This window comes from Varroa jacobsoni, unplaced genomic scaffold, assembly GCF_002532875.2.
Source record: "Varroa jacobsoni isolate VJ856 unplaced genomic scaffold, vjacob_1.0 scaffold_727, whole genome shotgun sequence".
In the NCBI taxonomy this organism is placed as follows: domain Eukaryota; kingdom Metazoa; phylum Arthropoda; class Arachnida; order Mesostigmata; family Varroidae; genus Varroa; species Varroa jacobsoni.
Window position 1 is genome coordinate 411,826 of NW_019213629.1, and position 24,010 is coordinate 435,835.

General features: G+C 38.8%; 3 protein-coding genes across 8 annotated transcripts in view; 2 read left to right on the top strand and 1 right to left on the bottom strand.

Moving 5' to 3' along the window:
• The first annotated feature begins 306 nt into the window (after nt 1–306).
• On the top strand, nt 307–6,199 carry LOC111263040 (pyruvate dehydrogenase protein X component). Its single transcript, XM_022837773.2, has 9 exons — nt 307–529; nt 1,910–2,007; nt 2,205–2,280; nt 2,472–2,686; nt 3,090–3,153; nt 3,651–3,898; nt 4,294–4,439; nt 4,721–4,913; nt 5,044–6,199. The coding sequence occupies exons 1-9, from the start codon at nt 352–354 to the stop codon at nt 5,221–5,223; spliced, it is 1,398 nt and encodes a 465-aa protein (XP_022693508.1). The 5' UTR covers nt 307–351; the 3' UTR covers nt 5,224–6,199.
• On the bottom strand, nt 5,100–14,272 carry LOC111263042 (uncharacterized). Of its 3 annotated transcripts, none has more exons than XM_022837775.2 (6): nt 13,109–14,271; nt 8,916–9,117; nt 7,589–7,713; nt 7,312–7,389; nt 6,983–7,116; nt 5,100–5,240 (listed from the first exon to the last, which is right to left on the bottom strand). In XM_022837775.2, the coding sequence occupies exons 1-5, from the start codon at nt 13,334–13,336 to the stop codon at nt 6,991–6,993; spliced, it is 759 nt and encodes a 252-aa protein (XP_022693510.1). In that variant the 5' UTR covers nt 13,337–14,271; the 3' UTR covers nt 5,100–5,240; nt 6,983–6,990. The 3 variants fall into 3 exon arrangements, with proteins under 3 accessions (XP_022693510.1, XP_022693512.1, XP_022693511.1); XM_022837777.2 differs by having other exon boundaries at nt 13,220–14,270; XM_022837776.2 differs by lacking the exon at nt 7,312–7,389 and having other exon boundaries at nt 13,109–14,272.
• Nucleotides 14,273–16,110: 1,838 nt separating this feature from the next.
• Nucleotides 16,111–24,010, top strand: part of LOC111263051 (RING-type E3 ubiquitin-protein ligase PPIL2) — a 14,521-nt gene continuing 6,621 nt past the window's right edge. The window contains exons 1-4 of one of the 4 annotated variants that reach the window (XM_022837801.2): nt 16,111–16,485; nt 17,028–17,077; nt 17,664–21,031; nt 23,373–23,502. In XM_022837801.2, coding sequence (XP_022693536.1) covers nt 16,454–16,485; nt 17,028–17,077; nt 17,664–21,007 — 3,426 coding nt within the window. In that variant the 5' untranslated portion in view covers nt 16,111–16,453 and the 3' untranslated portion in view covers nt 21,008–21,031; nt 23,373–23,502. Of the gene's footprint in view, nt 16,486–17,027; nt 17,078–17,663; nt 21,032–23,372; nt 23,537–24,010 lie in introns of those variants that run through there. The other 3 variants (XM_022837802.2, XM_086969425.1, XM_022837803.2) reach the window with 3 other exon arrangements.

Consider the following 24,010-nt stretch of genomic DNA (forward strand, 5'->3'; position numbering starts at 1 on the left):
TGATATTCGCTATATCTTTTTTTTTCCCCAAAAACCTGGCACCTTTTGAACTTCTTTCCTGTTGTTAAAATTAATTCGGTTTTGCTTTAATTTATAATTAAGAAATGCATGTTAAGCAATGATCTTATGGTGATTATTTAAGTCTAAGATTAAGCTTATTATTCTAGTTCCTAGGCTTATTATTCCTAGCCAGCCTCCATACGGTTCAAGTTCGGGGAATACTTCTACCAAGCTCTAATAAGCTTAGGAGTTTAAACGTTCCCGCGGTTTCTACGACATCCACCATCTTAGTTGGCACCACCACTTGTCTCGTACACTGCTCTTTCCCTCGTGAGTTGCCGAAGGAGCCCAATGTCAACAATGCTTGGGTTCGCGATACGCGCGGGAGTCCAAGGAGCTCGAGTTCTAAGCCGCTATGGACCTTCGACTAACCGGGGACTCTTTCGTAGTTTCCACGAATCTCTCGCGGTATTCGGCATCGATGGAATCCATCTACGAATGCCCTCTCTATCGCCCACGATGACCGAAGGTTAGTTCGCTACTATCTGTTTAAGCACTCTGCTATTCTACACTACTTCTATCAGCTGAAAAGAAACCATATCTAACGGTCGACTCCGGCGTTCGATTCGTTCTAGGAACTTATTGCTGACCGTATAGTTTCTTCATAACTTACACATGGTGGAACATCATACTGTACCGTCATGGTATGACAATTAAAATACTAGCTTCCTTGTCGTTGTCAGACAGTGAGAAAACAGAAACTGCTGGGAATTGCGTACAGAGGCATAAGACCGTTATTATACATAATACCATTATAAAAGTCTACAAATAAAATCGCTTAGCGGCATAAATTCTTCTTTTACAATTTAGCTATATTTGAGTTGTTGCATTTTAAAATAAATAAATTCTGCTGGTCGATGTAAAACCCACTTTAGTCGATCTGGCCGTTCTAGTCAATTTACGCCAAATTAATACCAATTTTACACGTGCCGTTCAAGATCTAAAAACAGCGATCTTTCTTATTGTACCTGTTAGCTTTCCGATCTCAACAACACATAGAAATGACAGAACACACGTACAAACAATAGAAATGATAAAATAGATGGATGATTTTAGCTCGAGATTTCAGACGCGGATACCGCGCAAACACAGATTCGCGCTCTTTGTTTTCTATTACAATATTAATTACATAATATTTTGATTAATGTCTTCTGGATAAGAAAACGTCGAATAACTATTCAAGAACTATAGGTATTGCGAATGAATCGGAATGTACCAAGTCTCAAACCATCTATCGACCGTGAAAAAATACACCTTTTTAATGCATTTAGCGGCAACTTTTCTATTAAAATGGATTTTTGACATTATTGTGATGTTGTTGTTGCGAGAATAGTAGAAGGCGACTTTGACTCTGTTTAGTGAGTGTATCCTACTCTTACTACAATGAAATCGCTTGAAAGCGTTATTTGAACGGTTAGGAAACACTGGTTTAAACAAATAGAAACAGACCACTGGCGCACGAGGCATGAAATACCAAACGACCCGACTACGATTATTTATCCATTAAAATTATACCTTTGGCAATGATTTTCCGCTAGAAATGAACGATCGGCTTCTGTGTAAATGAACGTATTAGAGGACGACGATGATGGCGAATATTAGGAAAACAGCCTTTATGAAACTATATAACATCAAGGAACCCAATATTTAATATGGATCTCTTCTTCATGTGAATTACTCGCATTTTTTAAGAAACGTTGTTTGTAGGACCGATTATAGTCTGATAGAATTCAAGGACACCTAGGACCTAGGCTCAAAGTATAGCTTTTAAATTGACTTTAACATGCGTGATATTTTCTAAGACTCAGAAAAGCGTTAAAAAAGTTCTTGAATATGTCTTCTCTTATAGGCGTTATCGTGCGTTGGCTAAAGCAGGAAGGAGATCCTATTCAGCCCGGAGATGTTCTCTGTGAAATCCAAACAGACAAGGCCGTTGTTGCCTTTGAGGTCATCATCTAGGAAAAATGGGAACCGTCATGAAAAATTCATAGCTCTCATACCTTTTTAGTATTTCACGACAAACATGTTCTTTATACTAATATCGAATTTTCATTAAGCGTCTGTTGTTACTTCCGATTAGTTTCCTTTTTTGGAACATGCCTATCATGCTGTTACGTTTATTTACAATAATTCATATTCCGTAGGTGGAAGAAGCTGGGACATTGGCGAAAATCATTGAACCCAGCGGCGACAAGAGCATCCCAATCAACACTCTAATAGGTACAACCTTAACCACTAATGATCATAGGGCAAACTCGAGAGATCAGTCGATGAATGATCGCATATTTCTGTGGATATCTAGTTTACGTCGGATTTATTAAGAAATTTAATGGGAGTATTCTACCGCTAAGCTAGGTAAACGTAACGTACCATTTCTATGTGGCGTATTTTTCGTTTTGTCATCTTCATAGGCATAATGGTTGAAGAGGGAGAAGATTGGAAGGACGTGAATATTCCTGTTGAAACGGTTGCAGCCCCAGCAGCAGCCCCGTCTGCTCCGAAAGGAAGCCCAGCTGTTGTACCTGCGACTTCAAGTACGGCCAGTGGGACAATGAGAACTAAATTACATCTTCTTGGTCCCGCCGTTAAATTATTACTACATCAGCACGGCCTTGATGCATTTCAGGTATTTTTATCGTCTACTCCGGTAAAAAAAAATGGGCGCGTATTGCTATGGCTCACTTATTGGCTTAGACCAATGTATGGAAATATTGCTGTGCTTGTCTTTAAGTAAGAAACAATGCAGTAGAAAGTTTACCATTGATATCATTAGAGCCGTTAGTCCTTTCTGCAAAAGTACAAATCAGATCAACAGCTCCATTAAGACGGTAGTTCTTTTGCGACATTATTTTATCATTTTTTTAAGGGTTTAGCGTAAGGTTTGAGCTCCGTTTTCGTCTATTGGATCGCTATATGTTAAACCAAATGTGTACGCGCTCACTAATACAGGGCATTTTGTAGTGAAATATCTGGTTTATCAATGGCACCGCTCGTGTAATGTCCATGTGTTAATGTCTGCTTGGTTCTAGGTGCCTGCTAGTGGACCGAAAAATATTTTGCTGAAAGGCGATGTTCTTCGTTTCATCGAAAGTGGTGAAAACAATCACTTTAAACATTGTGTTGACTTTGCAAAAGTGGCTTTAGTGTTTTTTATGGAAAATTAACATTTCCCATACTGACCCCATAGGTATGATCGTTGGAAATGTTTTTGTCACATATGGAAAAATGTTTTTGTTCGATTGAACAAAGATAAGTCTCTAGGTAGACACATAAATAGACATAAATAATATAACACATACACAATCGAGTTATTTTTTATTATTATCAATTATCTATGCTATTTAAGCTTTAATGTAAAAGTAACACCATATTAGATACAAGGAAGACATGCGGCTACCCGGAAACTTATTCGACTAATCTATCTGATAGCGATTGACATAAACAAACGGATTTGCCATTGAGAAAGCTCAGTGGCTGGGCTTTAAGGCCCACACTGCTGCCCATTAATTGTTTATGCTAAATCTAACGTCTATATATAATATTTCACTAGTTATGACGTTTAATTATCTTGCATGTACTATGACGTTTAGGCGGTGTGTCGCAGTTGTCTAGATCCGCTTCATCTCCTGCTGTACAAGCCCGTGGAGGTCCAAGCGCAGGAATCGATCCTCCAGCGGTTCCACCTTTCCGCGACATCGAATTAAGCAGCATGCGACGCGCAATAGCCAAACGTTTGTCATTGTCCAAATCAACCATTCCCCACAGTTATACGTCTGTTGACGTTTCGGTCGCATCTGTACTAAATACGAGGAAACGCCTCGCTCAGGAGGGCACCAAAGCAAGTGACGTACAAATACAAAAGTTTACCGGCCTATCGTAATTAATTTAATACTGTTTGTTGTATAAACTGAAATTTTTAGCGCAATTGGTAGCACTGCCTTTACCATAATGCGTCTATAAATTTCGAGTTCATCAGGCATTAGTATACTTCTTACCGGTGACAGACTCGATGGGAAAATAGTCAGTCGTCTTTCCTCCAGCTCTAGAATCAAACCTATTTAGCGTCTCTATGCAGCTGATCAGCAATTGCAAATTGTAGTATGAGCACTTACTGCATGCCAGCTATGTATGACGACATAAGTCGAATGCGAAAAAGGAGCAAATCGAGAAATGACAGACTATTATTTGAATTCATTATAGCTTATCGCCAATGGTTTTTTGTCTTTGCAAAAGGTGTCTGTCAACGATTTCGTAGTAAAAGCAGTCGCGCTCGCCCTGAAGAAGGTTCCACAGATGAATGTCGTATGGGACGCTGCAGCTGGAGATGCTATACAACTTGATAAAGTTGATATCTCTGTCGCCGTTGCAACGGAAAATGGGTTAGCGATGTCTTAATATGCTAAAACGATGCGAATAGACGAAATAGAATTCTAATCTACGTATGTATATAGGAGCGCGTGTATGAGGTAAAGAATCACTAAAAAGGCAAATATCTGTTTCATTTACAAACACATTTATTTTGCCGTATCAATTAATATTATTACACACAGTTAAGAAACTTATCAAGCGACTTTTACTAGAAATGATATAAGTCGAACAATGAAAGCGGCCAGATTAAAATTGGATTGGACAATATCTCTCCGCTAATTTATCATTCTAGATTAATTACTCCAATTGTAACGGACGCTGACGCTAGGATGATCGGGGATATTGCTGCTTCCATTAGAGAGTTGGCCGGACGAGCACGCGAAAACAAGCTGAAGCCGAATGAATTTGAAGGTGGCTCGTTTAGCGTAAGCAATCTCGGAATGTTTGGCATCAGGGAATTTACGGCCGTTATCAATCCACCTCAGGTTTGTACGACTGACTTTACTACGCAGAAAAGTATGTGCTTGAAAAAATAAAACGTAATATATTGAGACTTCAGCTCTTCTCGTCAGACAAGTGTTTTGATCAGCACTTGTTTATTAATCGAACTTACAGGCGGCTATCATGGCTGTCGGAGGTAGCCGCCAGGTGTTTACTGCGAACCGAACGGTCGACACCATTATGACTGTCACGGTATCTTTCGACGCGCGTCTTATCAGCGATAGTGACGCAGGTGACTTTCTCAAAGCATTTCGTGGATTCTTGGAAAATCCAGATACTATGCTTGGAGCATAGGGCGTGAAACAGTAAATCTGAAATAGACATGAGACCGCAAAGTCAAAACTGCTTCTTTTTAAAAATCTAATTATATAAAACCACAGTAATTATTTGATCTTAAAGAATCGCAAAGGACATTCAGGCTTATACATCAGTAGAATGCTAATTTATTGTTTATATTAATGCAGCCATAATGTCAGCTTTCAATAGATCGTAATCTATTCATTAACCTTGCTATGCTGCGATCAGTTTGATTCAGGGATTCCGAATATCTGAAACGCTAGTTAAAAGGCGCCACGGCACCATCAGAGGGCTGTCGAACCTATACTTCCACAAATCATGGGCTGATGCATTTGTTTTATTTAATTATTGGTTAGAACAATACTACCGACTACAATTTTAGTTAAGAGGATTGCAAATTGGAAGATTAGAGGTTGTAGGTGTTTGAGGAAGAAATACACTCCTACATTACCCTGCTCCATCATGCGCAGTGATTCTACTCGAAAACGTACAATAGCAACGCGCGATGTGACGCGGCGCGGCTTATGTATTAAAATCTCATTTGATATAGATCCGGAGTGTTTTTTTTTTTTTTTTTTTATTAAACGTAATAATATCGCTTTTTTTTTTGTACGAAATGTCTGTCTAATTGGGCGAATTACGATAAAAGCTCATGAATATGAGCATAATGGTTTAGTTAAGGTCCTTCTTCTTTGTCTTAATTGACTTCTACCCGCCAATCATGGTGAAATGAGCCATCTCAGTCCCATTGTCCATAAGATTTCAACTGTTTTATTAAGCAGCTTTGACGTACATACGACCAAATATAAGTTTCGAAGCAAGAATATTGAAGAATGATAGTTAGAGGTTTTGATGTGACGAAATAAAAATATATATGATGAAAGTAAAAAAATTGTAAAATGAGGTGTCATGTGAATGATGGATAACAAAATGCGTTATATCGTCGAAAAAATAAACAATGATGTACAATGTTTGTTATATGTTCTCGCGGTTAGTGGAGACAATTTTAGTTATCTTTGAATAGTCATTTGTGTTCGACTAAGGTCACTGCATCTCGGTGGCGTGGTACGACGCAGATACAGTATAGGCCCAACTTCGAGGGAGGTAACGTTTCGGGCACCTCCAAAAAAATAATTCCTACACCGCACGTGGGTGTTATAGCCTCACGCGAACGAACAGACCCAAAATATATATTACCAAGAAAGTATAAACTTTCTCAGACTCATTGTAGCTTGTAAAAATTTAGCATGTGGAATACTCAAGCGGGGTTGGCTCCACTTTTAAACGACTGTGACACATCTATGTGCAATGATATAGACAAATTTAACTTCTGACAAGAACGTTTCGTCACTTCATGCTACAAAGAAATATTTTGCTAATGTATGTTTGCTATGCATCATATGTCACTTTTCAGAACAACAATTATAACTTTTAGCTTTTAATAAGGCAATGCTATATTAGGATGTTCTATAACATTCCTTCCTAAGCTCCTAGTAACTTGGTTAAATGACCCCTTGGAATGACCAAATATTGCTTTGAGCATGAACAGGTAATGCTCCCAAAGATTTTGAATGAATGCGATAGATAGATAGATATATATGAAGGAAAAATCGCAAAATGATAATTTTTTATGAGCTCTAATGGTCTATGGCTATATGTGATCAGTGTAGTGATTTGAGGCGCGGATGATTGCTGATGAAGTTTCTAATGCAGCTCGTGGCTAAAGTGGCTGTGAGGGTGATCACATGTTGCTTACAGGCCAGATTACGAGGAAAGTGGTAGGAGTTCTTGAACCGTTGAGCTTACGATGTATACGGGAACGACAGGAGCGTCGTTGTGATCTGTCTTCGTCTGCTCGATCTGTTTTACGATCGCAGTGCCCTCAAGGACCTGCCGACAAATCGGTAAATGAAATAAAGATATAAAAAGTCAAGAAAAGACTGATACTGGTAGGTTGTGCAGGAAGGATAGGACAGTTGATCCAACTAATAGCCGATTATCCGTTTTACTTAACTTACTATTTGCGTAGTTCATGGCAAAATTAGGAAATGTACGTTGCTAATAACTGTACGTTTTTTTATTTACCTTGCCAAATACGACGTGCTTTCCATCGAGCCACGGCGTAGGTGCTGTGGTGATGAAAAACTGAGACCCATTTGTGTCCTGCAGAAATAGCAAATATAATAGATACCAACTACAACCAGCCTTTCCCGATTACAATCGTAAAATAAAACATTTAGCTTTGCTACAGGCCGTCCCGTAACCGGTAGATAGATACACTTTTAGGAAATAATTAGATAAGGCGAATAAGATCAATTGAAATAGTTGAACCTTTAAATATAATAACAGCAATTTTCCTTACCTTGCCTGCGTTCGCCATTGAAAGGACGTAAGGCTCGGTGTGCTTAAGAATGAAATTCTCGTCTTCAAATTGGGGCCCGTAAATAGACCATGAGCCCAGTCCATTTTTGTGGTCGACGTCTCCCCCTAAAAGCAGCGCACCATTTAGTGTAACGATATTTAGCCAATGTGCTTACGAAACATAATAGTAAAAAAACAAGCGACGAAACACAGCTTGAAATAGATAGCTACTGCGTAGAAATCATCATAGTGATGTGATCAACTATAGTAGTACAATGGTTACTTAATAATGTGGCAAAACACTTACAAGTGTTTTTTATTGTGTGTGAATTTTAATTTAGCTACGTGTTAATATGATACTATTACTGGCGCTGTCAAAAACCGCAGGTGACACCTCCAAATCGGGTTAGCACGTACCAACCTATAACTTTTGGCCTTTTTTTCTTATGGGGAGATAAAAAGCCGAATTTCTTTGTTATCGTTCAAAGCAGTGTGCTCTGACGATGCGCGTCACGTTCCGAGGCGATTGAGCCATACAGATTCTATAGCATAGAATGGTGTTGTAGACAAGATTACGTCATAACATTAATTTGCATATATATCAATTATCGTACATCGCAATTTAATGAATTGAAATAGCATATCTAGGTCCAGTCACCTGGCTACCTTAAGCGTAATTAAGAGGTTGGGTTGAACAAAAGTCCGCTAGGAATGGATGTAGCATTATGTTGTAACATTGTTTACAAATGTGCGCAGTAACTTTCAAGACGTAGCGTCGAAAGGACTACGTAGGCAAACGTACGTCTTTTATCACGGCAGGAACCGGTCAATGACCGCAAGACCGTTGTCTTCTGAACATTGGCACACTTTGAAAGCACAAAGTCGCATCAGAACAGTCTTCTTTGACACTAATGGAAGCACATATGGAAAGCAAAGCACCAATAATCAAGATGTCAAGATATGTTTTGAAGACTTGTCTCTTGCTTTTTCCTAACTTGAAATATGGTTTCCCCCGCACGAGCTACACAAATGCATCACAAAAAGAAAATGCAAACATGCATTTCTCAATGGAAACGGAAACACAATCCAATATATATATATATATATATATATATATATTATAGTTTACTTAGCTTTAAGTGAGAACTATCTAGTTTTACAGATGTTTATTTATGCATGTCTGTATCAACAGGTTCTGAAAGAACTCGATAAATGTATAAACCTCGTACCAGGATATAGTGGAACTAGGTTACGGTAGCTTAGCTCGAATAAAATAACAACTATCAAGAGCTGTTTCTACCATGTATGAGTAAAACTTGGCAACAAACCTTGTAACATGAACTTTTGAATAACCCTGTGGAAGGCTGTTCCTTCGTATTTCTTAGGTTGCCGACCTGAAGCTATTTCGACGAAATTGCGTACCGTTCTAGGTGCTACACGTCCGTAGAGACCTAATACGATGGTGCCGACATGCTTGTTACCCTGGTTTATTACGAAGTTTACATGATGAGTGATAGTTAAATCCGGTTTCTGAAACGTGAAAATGATAAGTAAGTTTGCTTTGATCTCATTCATGTAACATTTAGTTAACGAATTTAACATCAAAGAAAAAAAAATCTATTATAAATGCACCACTTAACAACTGTTTCGTAATATTTTCTATTTGTTTGTTCCTACAATCGTCTCTGTTAGTCGATGCCCTGTATCAAAAAAGTTGTTCAAACATAAAGTTAAAGTATTATTTAATTGCTTTAGAGGTATGGTTTCCACTACATCACTGAAATGAAGAATCTTGTCCCTGACCAAAAATACTTCACTTTCAGTGTATTTAGAAGCAAGCCTGGTGCAAGTAATAAATTAAATTGATAGCCCATATCATACTGCGATATTTTGAATGGCAAGTGAATTAGCTCAATATTTTATTTCAAATAAACTTGGGCATTTTGGTCCGATTTTCTTCAAACGAAGGTTTGTCGACCCTTACCATTAACATGCAATGTAATTTTCGTCACAAACATGCAATAAGTGATGCAAGTAGATGTGTATGCCTATAGTACTTGTCAATTGTGTCATTTGTCCCTCTCCCTTTTTAAATAAAATGACTCCTATGCGGCCAGCCACAAGGATCGTTACATATACGTTATATAATAATAATAATAGCATTGATAATAATAATTGTAATAAACTGAAGGTAGGTTGGATACAGACTAGGGCCACTATCGGAGTCAAAAATGTTTACCATAATAAATTAATTCATCCCGTTCGGGGGGCCTCATTAAACGATGCTACGGAGTAAACAGAAGCTAAAATTTGCCGTGAGGGTACTGTAGCCGAGCAAACAGGATTGAGCTAATCCGTGACAAGTGGCAAAAAGCAAAACCGTCCATCCAGAGTCAGTTACTATAGAAAAATAAACTTTTACAAAGTACAATAAGTAATGACCCCTATGGGGAATATTATTCTCTCATAAGTGATTGACGCCAGTCACGATAGGTAGACTACTAAAGCAGTATTATCAATATGACTGTCGTCTCCTTCTACCCCTAAATCTAACTTGTTGAAAAACACCAAGGATCGCTGCTCTAAGCCCCTCCAACGGCACAACGAATACAATTCGTATATTTAAAGAAAGTATTATAGTAAAAATTGTTATCCTGGTGTTGTCTTGTGATAAGAAACGATTTTTTACTATAATATAGATCTAATTATACTCAACTCAATATTTTCGTAAGTGTGGTTCTCGTTTATGATAAGCCCTTCTTCTTTATGCCTCCTGCAATATACAAAATCGATAAGATCTTTGGATATGATTGTTTGCTGTTACACTAGAGTTAGATGCTAGAAAATAAATGCTGAAATTTACTGTCGCTAGTAGGATACGAAGGACTCAAAACTCATATGCATAGTTTTAAATGGACTAAATATGTTCCAAACGTCCTCAGCTCTTCATATCGTCTCATCGATCTGTTACTTTCGATCAACATATATCACATATAATATGGTTATTTCCTTATCGGTAGGATTTACAAGAATGACGCCACATAAATTGTTGATCGTTGCGGATGGAGCAATGCACATACAGATACTTTTTCATCTACACATGTTTTATTTGTATACCTAGCTGCTTTGCTATTTAAATATCTTGACAAGTTTCTTTTATAGCTTAGGTTGCGCAGTTTACGATATAATAGGCTATAAATGGGAGCAAATGCTACTAAACTGAGGAAACTTTTATTTCTCTTTAAGAATATATATTAGGATTAAGCTTTTGCCTATACAGATTTGATCTTCGCGGGCAATGTTCGGTCAGGAGGGAATTTATAAAGCATGTACTGTTTCCGAAATTCCTCTGCCCATAACTATTAGTTGCAGTTATCTAATGGGTTTACAAGTGTAAACAAAGTAGGTGACTAGAAACGTATAGTCTCTTAAATAGTAAACTAGTTTAGAGATATGCAGTGAATGCTAGCATCATTGGAGTTAATTTAAATTTGAATCATAACATGCATTGGCAATATTATTGATTCGTAGGTTGTTTGCACAATGTAAGCCCATAGCAACAATTTCGACAGGGAAAATTATTGGATGTAAAAGAAGCGGTGCTTCTTTGCGGCAGATATTCAACATTCGACTCAGGCGTTAATTATCTAATATTACATGCCCTTGTGATGATTCTGCACAACATTAGTTTCAACACGGTTCCTTATTGCGACAATACTCTTGGATGAGGGCTGGCAGATGTTATTTTTAGAGGCACACGTTAACGATACTACGTAAGCTCGTCATCCGATATTAACTATCTCTGAAGATTTACCAAGAGCCGTTTTTATTTATCGTCTACAAAAAGAACTTTTGCAAGCCAATATGTCCCTCCGGCAGTGGTATTCGATCGACCACAATATTAGTCACATGAAGTCTTCTATTATAGGAGTTTACTTGCCATGCATAAGCCCTTGGTAGTACACAAGGGCACTGAAGGAACTAGATCCTTCTTACAAGGGCTTTGTAGTTCTCACTAAGCCTATGATGGAAGTTAATTTGTTTTGTCATCGAGGACAACATTAAGTTACCGGAAAACATTTATTTGGCAAAACCTCAATGTACTTCAAAATAAACCATCTGGACAAATTTGAGGTTGTGAGGTTATGCATTAAGTTCTGCGAAATTTCAAGCCACGACAAAGCACAATCAGCATGGTCACACCGTGAATTATTTGAATAGAGAAAGTCATTTGCACAGAAACTTTCATTTATTGTTTATGGATCAACCATTCGTTGTACAGCCGAGGGTGTTTAGACTTGAATATTTCTGAATGGAAAAAAATGTGTAAATGTAAGAAATATTTTTAAGCTTTCAGATAAAGAAAAATTAAAATTGGTTCTGACTAAGTTGACTAAACAGAAATAATTCAGCGTTTGATAGATTATTGCGTGCCAGAATATTGAGGTATTAGAATATTTTTTATAGTTTGCGCATATTACACAAATATTAGAAAGAAAAAGGTAGAGTATTAATATAACCTACAACTATCTCAAGTATTCATTAAATACATGTACTTATTTACATCAGAAAAGATAGGTAGGGATAACAAAGAAATCGGCAGATTGAACTTTGATGGAAAACTGATGTATCCCCCATTGTCTTTCTGCTGAAGCGAAACGATGTCTTTCGTTTTTAAAATTAACAAGGTGACTTATGAGAACAAGCGTGAGCGTTTATAATATTGTGGTGGTATAAATAGGGTGTGGGTGCGTAGCCTATTTAGCCCTAGCTAGCCTACATCTTCAGGCCTGCTAAAAACGCAAACGACAAAGAGGGATTTCACAATACTCGATACATCAATCCAGTTCAATTAACGCTGACAGTCTAGACTAGAAAGTAAAAGATCATCGTAATTTGCTGACAAATGATTGCGACTAGTATAATACTATCTGCTCTTTCATATTCCAATATACAGTCATCTATTGCGGGATAGCTTCAAGTTAAAAATAGTTTTATCTCAAATCCACGCCAGGTAATGTAAGTTCTACATATATATACATATATATGGCGCAGATGCTTTTCTTTAATAAGTAAATTTGAATTGCACGCATGTATCAGTATTCTGTAAGGTGACACTGTTGTCAGATACAAAGCAGTTTTATTTTGGCAATATCGAGCCAGACCATCCAAGCAATGCTCTACCTAAGCTTCAAACAAAGGGCAGCCCATCGTCATTGTCAACGCCGTTCAGTTCGACAACAAACAAATCGGATTGCTCCTCTCGTTATCTCAGTCGGAATGGCATTTAACGGTACAATAGCCTCTCTCTACAGCCTACCGCAGCCGATTACTGAATTCATCAGCAGAAGTAACTCCACATAGTCGTGTCTTACTTCAGCCGAAAATGTGCAGTCATGTGAGGAAAATGTCTTTTCCGTTGCATCCGTTAGTGAGTAAATGGATTTGTTCCGGCCAGACAGCCCGCCTACCTGCCGCCGCCACTGAGTCTATTGAATCCCTACTGTTGGGTCGAACTTACCAAATGATGTGAACCATGTGTATGTTGTGGGTACGGGGCAAACACGGGTGTCTGCACGGGAAAGCCACGGTAGCACGGGTACAGAGAGCAGATGAGTGAATTTACACTTACTGATCCTGCGGTGTTACTGACTCCGGAAGAGGAGCCGGATTCTGCGGAGATAGCTAGCCACACAATGGTGAATAGGACCAAAGGTAACTCAAGGACCTTGCGGGGTTGAAGATGCATCTTGCAGCCGCGTAGAATATTGACACGAAAAATACGGTTTTAATAAGCAATGAAGCTCTAATGTCAGATAACTAGCAGGCAGTTGATTGTCTTGAGACTGCTATAACTCTATGATATATTGCAACGATAGAGATCTTCTGACTGAGCCTTAAATTTCTGGTTGAAAAGTCGGTGATGGTCGCCGGCACCCTGTATCATGTGGCTCCACACAACACGTTCTACGCACTACATCTGCTTAGGAGGACGGGGGGCTCAACCGGCTGTCTCTTGCAGCAGTTTATGGCTGGAGAGGAGGCGGTGGCAGAACTTATCTGCCTCTTACTGCTTTATATTGTGGCTTCGGAGAGGGTGTCCTAAATAAATGGACGGCATGTCTCACCGGGCAAGCTGCCTCCTCTCTGCCCTAAGCATTAAGGTCTCTTTCAGTACAGCAGCAGTGAACCGTACTTCTCAACAGAAATTACGTATAGAAATTACGCTCTGAAAGAACAGGACTTCTTGCGACATGAAAACTTGCTATCCATGTATGTAGTAGCGTATAGTAGAAACTGCTTCTGTTATTTTATCAGTGTGATCGATTTGCCTAAGCCTCCAAAATTAGACTAAAAGGTGAAAAACGCAGTACTTACTTTTTTAAATAAATTGTTTTGTAAATAAGGCACAAGGCAATAAAGACAATAAAAAATGTATATAATACGTACTGGTTTCTAAAGGCGCTTTGTTTATGTTTAATGTCAAATACGCTACGTCAGGTTAAAACGTAAACGGCCCGCTAAAACAAAAGTGAAAATGTAATTCCAGTTTATGTTTTATTAACGACAATTATCAAATTCGTGAATTAAAGTTGCGCGTTCAGCGATGGTAGACTTTTTTTATTTATACTTTATTATAATTTTTTTTAGGTCGCAGCTTCTAAAGAGAGTCACTATGTTCAAACGAAGTTGAAATTAAATATTCGTATTGACATTTAAAAATATGGTGTATTTAATTAAATAGTGGGAGAATATGAACATACAAACTGTTCAAGTACAAGAATGCTGGCTGCTAAGGTCCACCGGAGTCGACGTGATGGTACGGGTTATAACCAATATTTTAGTACTCCACGATACTACCGTAACGATTGCTATAGAAAGCCAGCTGAGCAGGAACATACAGTTCACTTTTCCTCGAAAACACGAAGCATGAAAAATTAATGCTGTCCTAGATAGCTTAGTTTAGTACATCTGTATTTGCTATGTTGGCTGTTCTCACCCCATCTATGGCTACGATAAACGCCTACAGACGCACTCTTGTGGGAAGATCTCTAATGATAAGGTTCAGAATCCTTTATGAATAATATGCTCATATCCTGCTATCGAATAGTTACTAGAGCACAAGTTTAGCCTATCCGAAAGCAAATTATAGATATTTCGATCTGCGCATCCACAGTACTTTAACATAACATCAGAACCAGGACATAAGAACAATCATGAAAAAGCTTTAGGTTGTTCGGAAAACGCTCCGCTCACTCCGTTTTTTCTGTGCTCAGATATCAGAATATACTGTTGGAGAGTCGTTTGCTTGCTGTTCAGTATCATCGGTCTATAGCTACCGCTTTGTCCAGCTCACAAAATTTATCTTAAATTTAAACTTCAAAGATGCGTATCTCAGACGAAGAAGAAGTGCACCTGCGGCATCGATTTCCCGCCGTAGATGCAACCAAGGAGATATGTTTTACGTTTAATTAAGACTCCGCCTCTAAGGGAGATGGCCTCATCTCATCACCACGTCATTTTGAAAGAGTACTTTTGGATACGAAGTTTTTTAGTACATGCCTCCCCCTAGAAACGATGTTTCGGCAGCTTTTAAACTGATAGAAAATCACTAATGAATATTTGCAGTGCCGTACAGTTCCAGAGAAAGTTCCCAGGCTAAGTTCCAGAGAAAGTTTTGTGACTGAAGCGGAATCATTAGCCTCACATATATAATGACCAGAGACTGTAGGAGAAAGGGATAACCTTCTAACATTTAACCACTGGTAAACTAAGAATTAAAAAAAAAACAAGCGATAAGCAAACATTTCTATTGCTCTCCACAATCGTGCTATAACTGACTTAATGAAAACCCTTTATAGCTTTTGTTGCTTTCGTAATTTAAAATGCTAGCGTCGGCAAGTAAAACTTCCTGTGTGGAATTACAATAAAAAGACATTTCATGTATGTATGTATAGGTTAAGTTTTCCGTCATTACATGTAGATGCGGGCAGACCTTATGTTACCATCTAATAATAATAGCCGTACTGACAGATACGACTACAGCCTGCTTTGTGATATTGTTTCGGCTTACATCGAATCGATTCTAATATTTTAGGTCGTTAATGGTAATTCAGTTTAAAATATTTTTTGGATGGTTTTAATTAGGTAATGTAATCGGAGAAATTTCGACTCAAAAAAGCCGCAAAACGCAATGCATTATACACGTAAGCAGATTTTCGGAGCTGCAAAACGGTTACAGATAGAAATATTATTTATCTTTATGCAGTGTTACTTGCGGCAGGTGCCTGACCCGAATTAGCCTACCTTAAAATGTAGTTAGATGATCGTATAAATACATATTATTACGATGTTCAGACAAATTGCAGTCGCCAACGTATTTTAATGCAGATCTAATTGTGCCTACACTGAGGAAATATGCTTGAGAGCATTTCAAATATTTGCGCGGGAAGTCCCTAACACACTCAAATGTTATCGTAAGGCGTCGTCCGCCAGTGAGTGGTGCAAGAAACAGGTAATGGCAGCGTTCGTCTGTCGTCCTTTAGCTGCTGTGCGTGAGTGCTTGGTACTCAAAAGAAACTGTTGTTATTAGCGGTCGTTGTATGTTGTGCGGTTTGTGAGGCGTTGCGCAGACGGCCAGATTCGCGGTGTCAGCGCCAATTGAGCTGCACGTGGTGAGATAGGTTTTACATGTGCAGATTCGGCTTTAAGTGTGGATTAAATACATTCGTTCCTCTATGACAATAGACCGAATTGGTTCATCTAGAGACGTAGAATACTCTAGGTGGCCTGTGCTGCGGTTCAGTGCGAAGTGCGGTTTGAGATTTTCCAATAGATTAAAGTCGTTACACATTAATAAGCCAAGATGGGAAAAAAACAGCATCAAAAAGACAAAATGTACGTATTAAGCAGCGACATCAGTCTTTTCGCGACGTTTTAGTTGTGATTGTTTCTTTAGAAGGCAATTAAAATGTTCGTAAATGCGTGTACGGGTGTTGTTACACCCACATCCTCCCTTACCTAGTACAAGTATACAAAATAGATCGACTCGGAAATACATGTGTGAGGTGATAATGGTCATTGATGAAAGAATATTTATTTATTATTTCATTTGATTTGATCTATTGATCCACACGACTCAAGCTCAACGTGCTTCTGGCACGAAAATGTATACTTTCTTGCCAATAATAAACATTAATAATATTTTATTATACTTTTTCCATTTTATTATGTACCAGAAATGGCCACATTTACCATCTGTAACATCCAACATTAAGTACTGTGTAGTAAATCAGGTACGGTTATTAACGTCTAGCATAGATCTCATAAAACAAATAACTGTGTTGACTACCAAGATTAAGATAATAGCTTTGTGTAATTGTCTAGCTTGAATATTTAGTTGAATAGTCTCTAAAAACTATAATCGTTTTTCCTTTCAGGTATCTCACGACAACAGAGTGGTCAACCCTTTACGGTGGTAAAAAGGCTGGTAAGTTTGAATACACTAATGAATATCATTATGTTTATAGTAATATAGAACCTCCAGCTGTATTGAGACCCATTTGTTATTTTCATGCTTATAATAATTACCATTATTAGGATACACGATAATTATCAAACAAAACTCGATCGAAAGGAAAGAAGCCGTCTCGATCGTGAACCGTTTTAAGTCGTATTCTACAAGCGGGGCGATCTTGAAATGGGAACCTATTCGTCACTTTCTCCTACAAAGAATGTCATACAAACATGCCTGCGTCTTCTATAAAAGAATAATGTCCTGCCTGAACCTTCAACGTCTCGATTGGCAGTTGAGTCAAGTTGTCGCCTGCAATGAGCTATCCAGTGCTGTTGGGCCTGTGCGGCGTCGCAAGCTACCGGCAGATTTGTCTGGCCTACTGCGGATCTTCAGATTCACCCAGGCACAATGGCAGTATATGGTAGTGACGATGAAGTAGCGTGACTGCAATATCAGAAGTAGCGTTCGTCGAGTACTGTTTGATCGGGTGGTAGAGTCTCGCTAGAGTACCGTCTACTAAGCGCGTTGTGTCATTGTGTTTTTGTGGTTCTGTTTTTAGACGTTCCGGGTGGTAGACAGACTAATCCAGTCAGCTTCTTGGACCAGTTTTCTCTATTGGCCGAATTCGACTCCAGAGTACGACTTGAAGCAGTCGCTTGCATAGTAGAGCTGGTATTCGAACACTCCAGTGGCGGGGACGGTACCCGAGAAGATCGCCACGTTGAGGCCGAGAAATTGAAGGTCAATGTTGGAGATAGGCGACAGTACACCTTAAAACGCCTTCTCCGTGGATTGGCGTCATCGAATAAGTGCGCTCGAATCGGCTATTCCGCTGCGCTTACCGAACTCCTTCGAAGAGTTCATTACACTCCGGAAGAAATTATCGAATCTATGAATAAGTGGCTTTGTCTTCAGACAAAAGAGGACAAAGCGCAGATATTTATTGGTCGTCTTCTCGCTTGGGGTGCGTTGATCCGTGCGCGCCGTGTAGCTCCGTTATTGGCAGAGTGCACGGATGATATGCTTTCGATGGGGGAGAAAGAATTTCTCGAATCTATTGTGTGTCATCTGTTTGCGGAACTCGTACTCTCTATAGACAAGGATAAGTTTGAACAAGTGGCGTGGCCAGTGATACAACGGCGCTTGACAGGGAACTCAGAAGATTTAAAGCCGTTAGATGTCTATCTGATGATACTAGTTCGGCAGCATTGCCCTGCTCTTGCTGGGGAAGTGACTTCAAAGAAGCTGCTTCAACAGGATACAATGTGCTCAGTGTTGCAGAAAAGCACTTCACAACTACCACAAATACACCCCGTGGTTCCCATTATGGTGGAAGAGGCGTCTAACAATGACCAATTGGATGAATTTTGGTCGACTGTGGTGGGCCAGCTTTCAACTGCGCCAACGGCTGAGAAGCATTTTCTGCTTCTACATATGCTGAAGAGTGCCTTCGTCCAATTTGATTCGCTGGACTTTCTCATGAAAGAAACCTATGTTGATCAGCTAGTGTATCCTCTTGTTAAAACTGGAAGTCCTTTGTATGCTCAAGCTAGATCGCTCGTAACCACACTTGAGGGACTTGCTGACAAAAAGGCTAAGGATATACTTCGTTTTGTACTTAGCCACTCGAAAGGGTACCGTTTCGATCACATGACAAAGAGCTCTCTGGTAGCAAAGACTCTTCAAAAAGCGCAGCCTGATGTCGTTCGATGGTATTCGAAAAAATTGCAGAAACGCCTTGCTGGTTTGCAAGGAATCAATGGCGAACACCAGCCAGACGAAGGTCATTTAAAATTCGACATAATTATCATGGAACAGCTGGCTAATCTCACGCATATGGCTAACATGCTTAATCAACCGGATTTCAAGCGCCATATATGCGAGTACATTTCTGTGACCTATTTCTCCGGCGATGCTCGAATCAGCAAAAAGCCAAATATTCAAGCACTCCTCAAAGCATTGGCACCTTCAGGCAAGACAAACTCGCTTGCTGAGGCGGCCGACAATATTGCTGCTGTCCTCCATATCTACCTCAATATGGACAACCGACACGCGTCCTTTCGACATGAGAAAAAACTTCGTTCAGCGAACAAACTCATGTTGAAACTAAACAAGTGCAACAAAGAAGCAGATACTTGCGTTGCATTTCGAATTCTCGTGGGTTACCTTTCATTGTCTTACGCGCTCGATATTCAACAGGATGTCACTGTTCTTGATGACCTGATGTCTTCGGCTAAGGCGTTCTTAAATGGTCCACAAGAAGCTGACGAGGTAGAATGGATTGACCTGGTTATGGAGGCTCTCGTAGCTGCGCTTTCTGTCGAAAATAATCATTTCCGATCGATGATTATGGCCGCGTTGGCTCTTTTGCATAAGGACATCACCACTGATTCACTGGCTATCTTACTGGGCGTATTTAAAGGCAATGAAGAACTTGAAGATCTAACGAAGCTAGAGGAGCTAACGAGCGGTGAGGAAGATTTGGATGATTACGACGACGACGACGACTCTGAAGAAAAAGAAGACCACGAAGCTGAAACAAATCGCAATGCGGCTGAGGAAAAAGAAAACGAAAGTGGATCTGAAATTGATTTCGGGGATGTAATCCTTCGAAACCAGCTGTCGACAGTATTAGGCGTTGCTGGCAGCGACGACAGCGAATCTGAAGTGGAAGCTACAGACGAGGAAATGATGAAACTTGATAAAGCCATATCAGCAGCTTTCGGGGCGCGTTTTAGATCCCTTTCATCTGCAAACAAAAAAGAGAGTAAGAAGAAAGAGTTGCAAGCGTTGCATTTTGAGATGAAATGTCTTCACATCCTCGATTCTTATGTTAAGAGCAATAATGTATCTCTGTCGCATATCATTCTTATCTGCAGAACTCTTCTAGTCTTCGCTACCTCAAAGCGCGCTAAAAACGTCCATCGGCCAATCGTCTCGCACATCGCAGAGACACTTCGAGATGTTAGCTCTTTGAAAATGGGCACACTTTGTACGGACGAGGCAAGCGTAGACGAAATAAAGGAGTTCGGTACGCTGATTGCTGAAAAAATTCGTACTGTTTACGAACCTGAATTGAGAGTTGCACTAAACAGTTTGTTGCCGTTTGTTGTTAAATGTGTTAAAATACGGAATGATGACGAAGAGTGGTACTTCGGTATTTACCGTGACTTAATTCAAACCTATATTGAGCAACAAATGACGCCTGTTGCACCTCCAGTATTTGTCCGGTTTGTTGAGGTTTTTAACGAGCACTGCCTAGTCATGGTCGACGTCATTGAAACCGTACTAGTGGATTGCTGCGTACAGAAGCGCGATAAACGTGTTCAGCTAATGGGCCTTCTAGTGGCGGCGTTAAAACTCTGTAATCCAGCAAACATTGAAAAAAAACGTCTGAAGAAATCGATGAAGAAGCTGGCAGCTGCGATTAGTGGACTATTAGAACGCAGAGAAGAACTGGCATTTACAACTAATTTGTACGTCGAGTTCCTCGACCTTATGCGGCTCATTAGCAAAAAATGCCAAGAGGCAGAACTTGAAGATCCCATGCCTTCCCATAGTTCCCTTCTTAGGGCTATGTTCAAGGATCTGTCTAATAAAAACATGCCTTCAAAGGTAAAGCGACGATTGAATGGAGTATACCGGCAATTCTTTCCTGGGGAGCATTTTCAATTGAACAAGAAACAAGGCAAAAAGACTAAGAAAGAGGCAGACAAGGCAGGCAATGACAATGATCAATGCATCTCCGCAACAAAGAAGCGCAAAATCAATGGCCATAGTTATACGAACAACGGTCGTGATGACGTAAATGGTGAAGAACCAGGAGAAGAAGAGGAAGGTGGGCTAGATATGGAGCAGGAAGAAGAGGAGGAAGTTGAGCAAACTGAAGAAATGGAAGAGTGATTCAAGAATCGCCATCTGAAAAATGTAAAGATCAAAATTTCAGCTAAACTTTCAACTTAGGCTGTATTGGAAAACTTTACACTATTTTTTGAAGAATAGTGATATTTTTGCATTCTCAAACCTGTGGTTGAGTCCCTTATGACGACAATACGAAATGAAAAAAAACGTTATCTTTTATTTTGTTAAAAAAAAAAGTTTTGTTAACATATAACTGCATGATCATAGTAAAAATTTACTCGAAGCCTGGATATCGACAAACTTTTCGTGCTTGTACGACATTATTGAATATCTCATACTGATGAAACAAATGTATGAAATTATATATATATATATATATATATATATATATATATATATTAGCACTAATAAATAACGTAATTCTAATCTGGGAAACAGCCTTATGAAGGCAAAGGTTTTCTGAATTGAAATGGTGCTAATATAATGTGCGATCTTGGTGAGCCTGAATTCTTCTATGCATCATTAAGCATGGACAAAACAGGAGCAGGGTTATTTTGTCATTATTTAGACAGCAGTGAATCATTTAAGCCATTCTGAAAACACGCTTATTGGACGAACTTCTAAAGTGGTCAACTATGAAAGAGGGCCTGGCCTATTACAGCTTTCTGTTGATGTGTGAATGAGTTTTCCGCCTTCATTTAATGCAAAATGAATGATTTGTTAATGCCGCAGAAACTGCCTCGTCTTAGATATGCATAAATTTATCAAACTGGATGTACATATAAAATGTTGTATCGTATTTGATTTTATGGTTGTTGTCATTGTACAAATTTAGGAGTCTTAGCATATTAACAAAGTCTAATAAATAAATTAATAAAAAGTATATAGTCATAAATGTGCTTCTTAAGTAGACGTTGAGGTATTACATACATATACATCTCTGATGTGGAAAACAGCCTTATATGTACAAATACGCCGGCAGAGTTGCTAAAGAAAATTTTTCAAGAGTCTTCAAGGGTCAATGTATTGTGATTATTTAAAACTAAATTACTATCATTAAGGGAGTTTCAGAGGTTGAAGTAAATGATAATTTGATGGTGCAAGATTCGGGCCATACGGCAAAGGCATAAAAACTATCCATCTAAGTTCTCTCAATTTTGGCTGGTTAGCTTGTCATGGTAAAATACGAAGCTTTTCTTCGAAACTTGTTTTTTTTACTGTTTTCTTAAGCAATTTTTTTTAATGGTTTATTGTAATATCGTTTGTCGTTGACAGTTGTGGTCCGAATCAATCGTCCTACCAGGCGGCAGTAGCTTATAGTGTAAAATTCTTCTCCAATCACATAACATTACCTCCTTTGGCGTCAGTGTAGGCTCTCCTGTGGATTACGGAGTGCATCTTTTTAATTTGTTTATTTGCACATTATTGTCATATGCGACGCGTTTTATCAATTGTGATCTTTAGGAATGACCCCACTTTGTTACGTTTCTGTGATATTCCACAGATAGAGATGCGATCGAGTAAATTTTTTGCGTCAATTCGTGCGGCATCGAAATATTGAGCTTTTTTTATAAGTAGCATTCTACAAATGGTTTTAAACCATTTGGTGGCGGGTGTTTAGTCTTTTGACAATGTCATGTGCACTCATGCATTGGCCTTGTTCAGCTTTCGCAATAGTTTCATCAACTTTTTCTATAATTCGTCGACTATGATGAAAACTGCTTCTTATAAGAAAGTTTCAAAACGAAAAGGACGGAACCATCTTTGAAACGTGTCCTCTTATAAACGCCACAATTTTTCTATGAGCCGAGGTAGCATCTGCATCTTTATTGTAGTAGCTTTCAGCAGTTTCACTCATCTTCAGTCGCTCTATTTTAGGCTTAAATAAAGGCTTTCTAATAACTCCGTACATTTACTCCAGCATCCAAATGGCACCAGCGCCAATCAGACCCATATTACCTGGGATTTTAAAGCCATCTTTTTAGAAAGATGGTTAACACTTTTTCGACAGCACAATATTTTATTCATTTAAATCATTTACTAAAATATCGTGCTTTGGTAAGTTAGATAGGGTTTCCAAAGATCTTTATGAAGATTCGACTAAACGTTACGGCGCATGCTATGCGCTGCAAATGTTTTACATAATAAATATAATTAAGGTAGTTACATTTTTTTATCCGTCAGCTGAACATACAGATGAAGGGCAGCTAATCAGATTACATGTTTAGTTACTAGGTTTTTTCGTGAACACGCCGTTATGTCACAGAGTTACATGTACCGCTTTTCACTATGCATAGTCCTAAAAGCTATTTGGTATTATACGCTATGCATCCCATGTAGACACTGGAAAAACTGGTAATATGTGTTTTTATATTTATCATTTATTTGGGATGAAATCATGTTGCAGGCACCAGCGGTTCAGGCGAATTTCGTCGGCTTCCATTCGACCACTGCGCTCTTTCATTACAACCGTTTGAAAATCCGATGTGTACAAGCGAAGGTGTAGTTTATGACCTCGAAAATATTGCACCATTTATTAAAAAGTTTGGAATCGATCCCACCTCGGGAAAGGTAAGCTTGTATTTTGCTAGTCCAGCGTATAATAAAAGTTCGACATTCTAGTGCACATCTAGCATGAGTGAAAGGAGAAATGGGAAAAAGGCTTTAGGCTTGTTTGAGAATAATTATAAAAACCTGAATATATATATTTCTTATAAACATGTATTCATAGCACAGGTTTGCTCACTGTGTATTAAGTCAAAAGCCATTATAGTAGAGTTTAAGCATATATTGGTTGTAATTTCCCTTATAAAAAATGCGACTAGAAAAGGCAACATTAGGTAGTAATTAGAGAGGATCTGAAAGCGGTAAAAACTATATAAGCGCCCTTGTTCTGATACGCGGAGTGCCTCAAAATAGTTTTATTGTTAACATTTGAGAGTACCAAATATTTAAGTTGGATAATTATATAATTATAATAATAAAGAGAAAGCTTATGTTACAAAATCCAATATGACTTATCTAATCGTGTACACAATATATATA

Excerpts from the sequence above, each read along its gene's own strand:
- LOC111263040 (XM_022837773.2), top strand. The coding sequence starts at position 352 with ATGTCAACAATGCTTGGGTTCGCGATACGCGCGGGAGTCCAAGGAGCT. Across the intron at positions 4,440-4,720 it reads GCCGTTGCAACGGAAAATGG|ATTAATTACTCCAATTGTAA; the intron begins GTTAGCGATGTC and ends TTATCATTCTAG. Across the intron at positions 4,914-5,043 it reads CCGTTATCAATCCACCTCAG|GCGGCTATCATGGCTGTCGG; the intron begins GTTTGTACGACT and ends TCGAACTTACAG.
- LOC111263042 (XM_022837775.2), bottom strand. The coding sequence starts at position 13,336 with ATGCATCTTCAACCCCGCAAGGTCCTTGAGTTACCTTTGGTCCTATTC. Across the intron at positions 9,118-13,108 it reads CACATGGTTCACATCATTTG|AAACCGGATTTAACTATCAC; the intron begins GTAAGTTCGACC and ends TTCACGTTTCAG. Across the intron at positions 7,390-7,588 it reads CAATGGCGAACGCAGGCAAG|GACACAAATGGGTCTCAGTT; the intron begins GTAAGGAAAATT and ends CTATTTCTGCAG.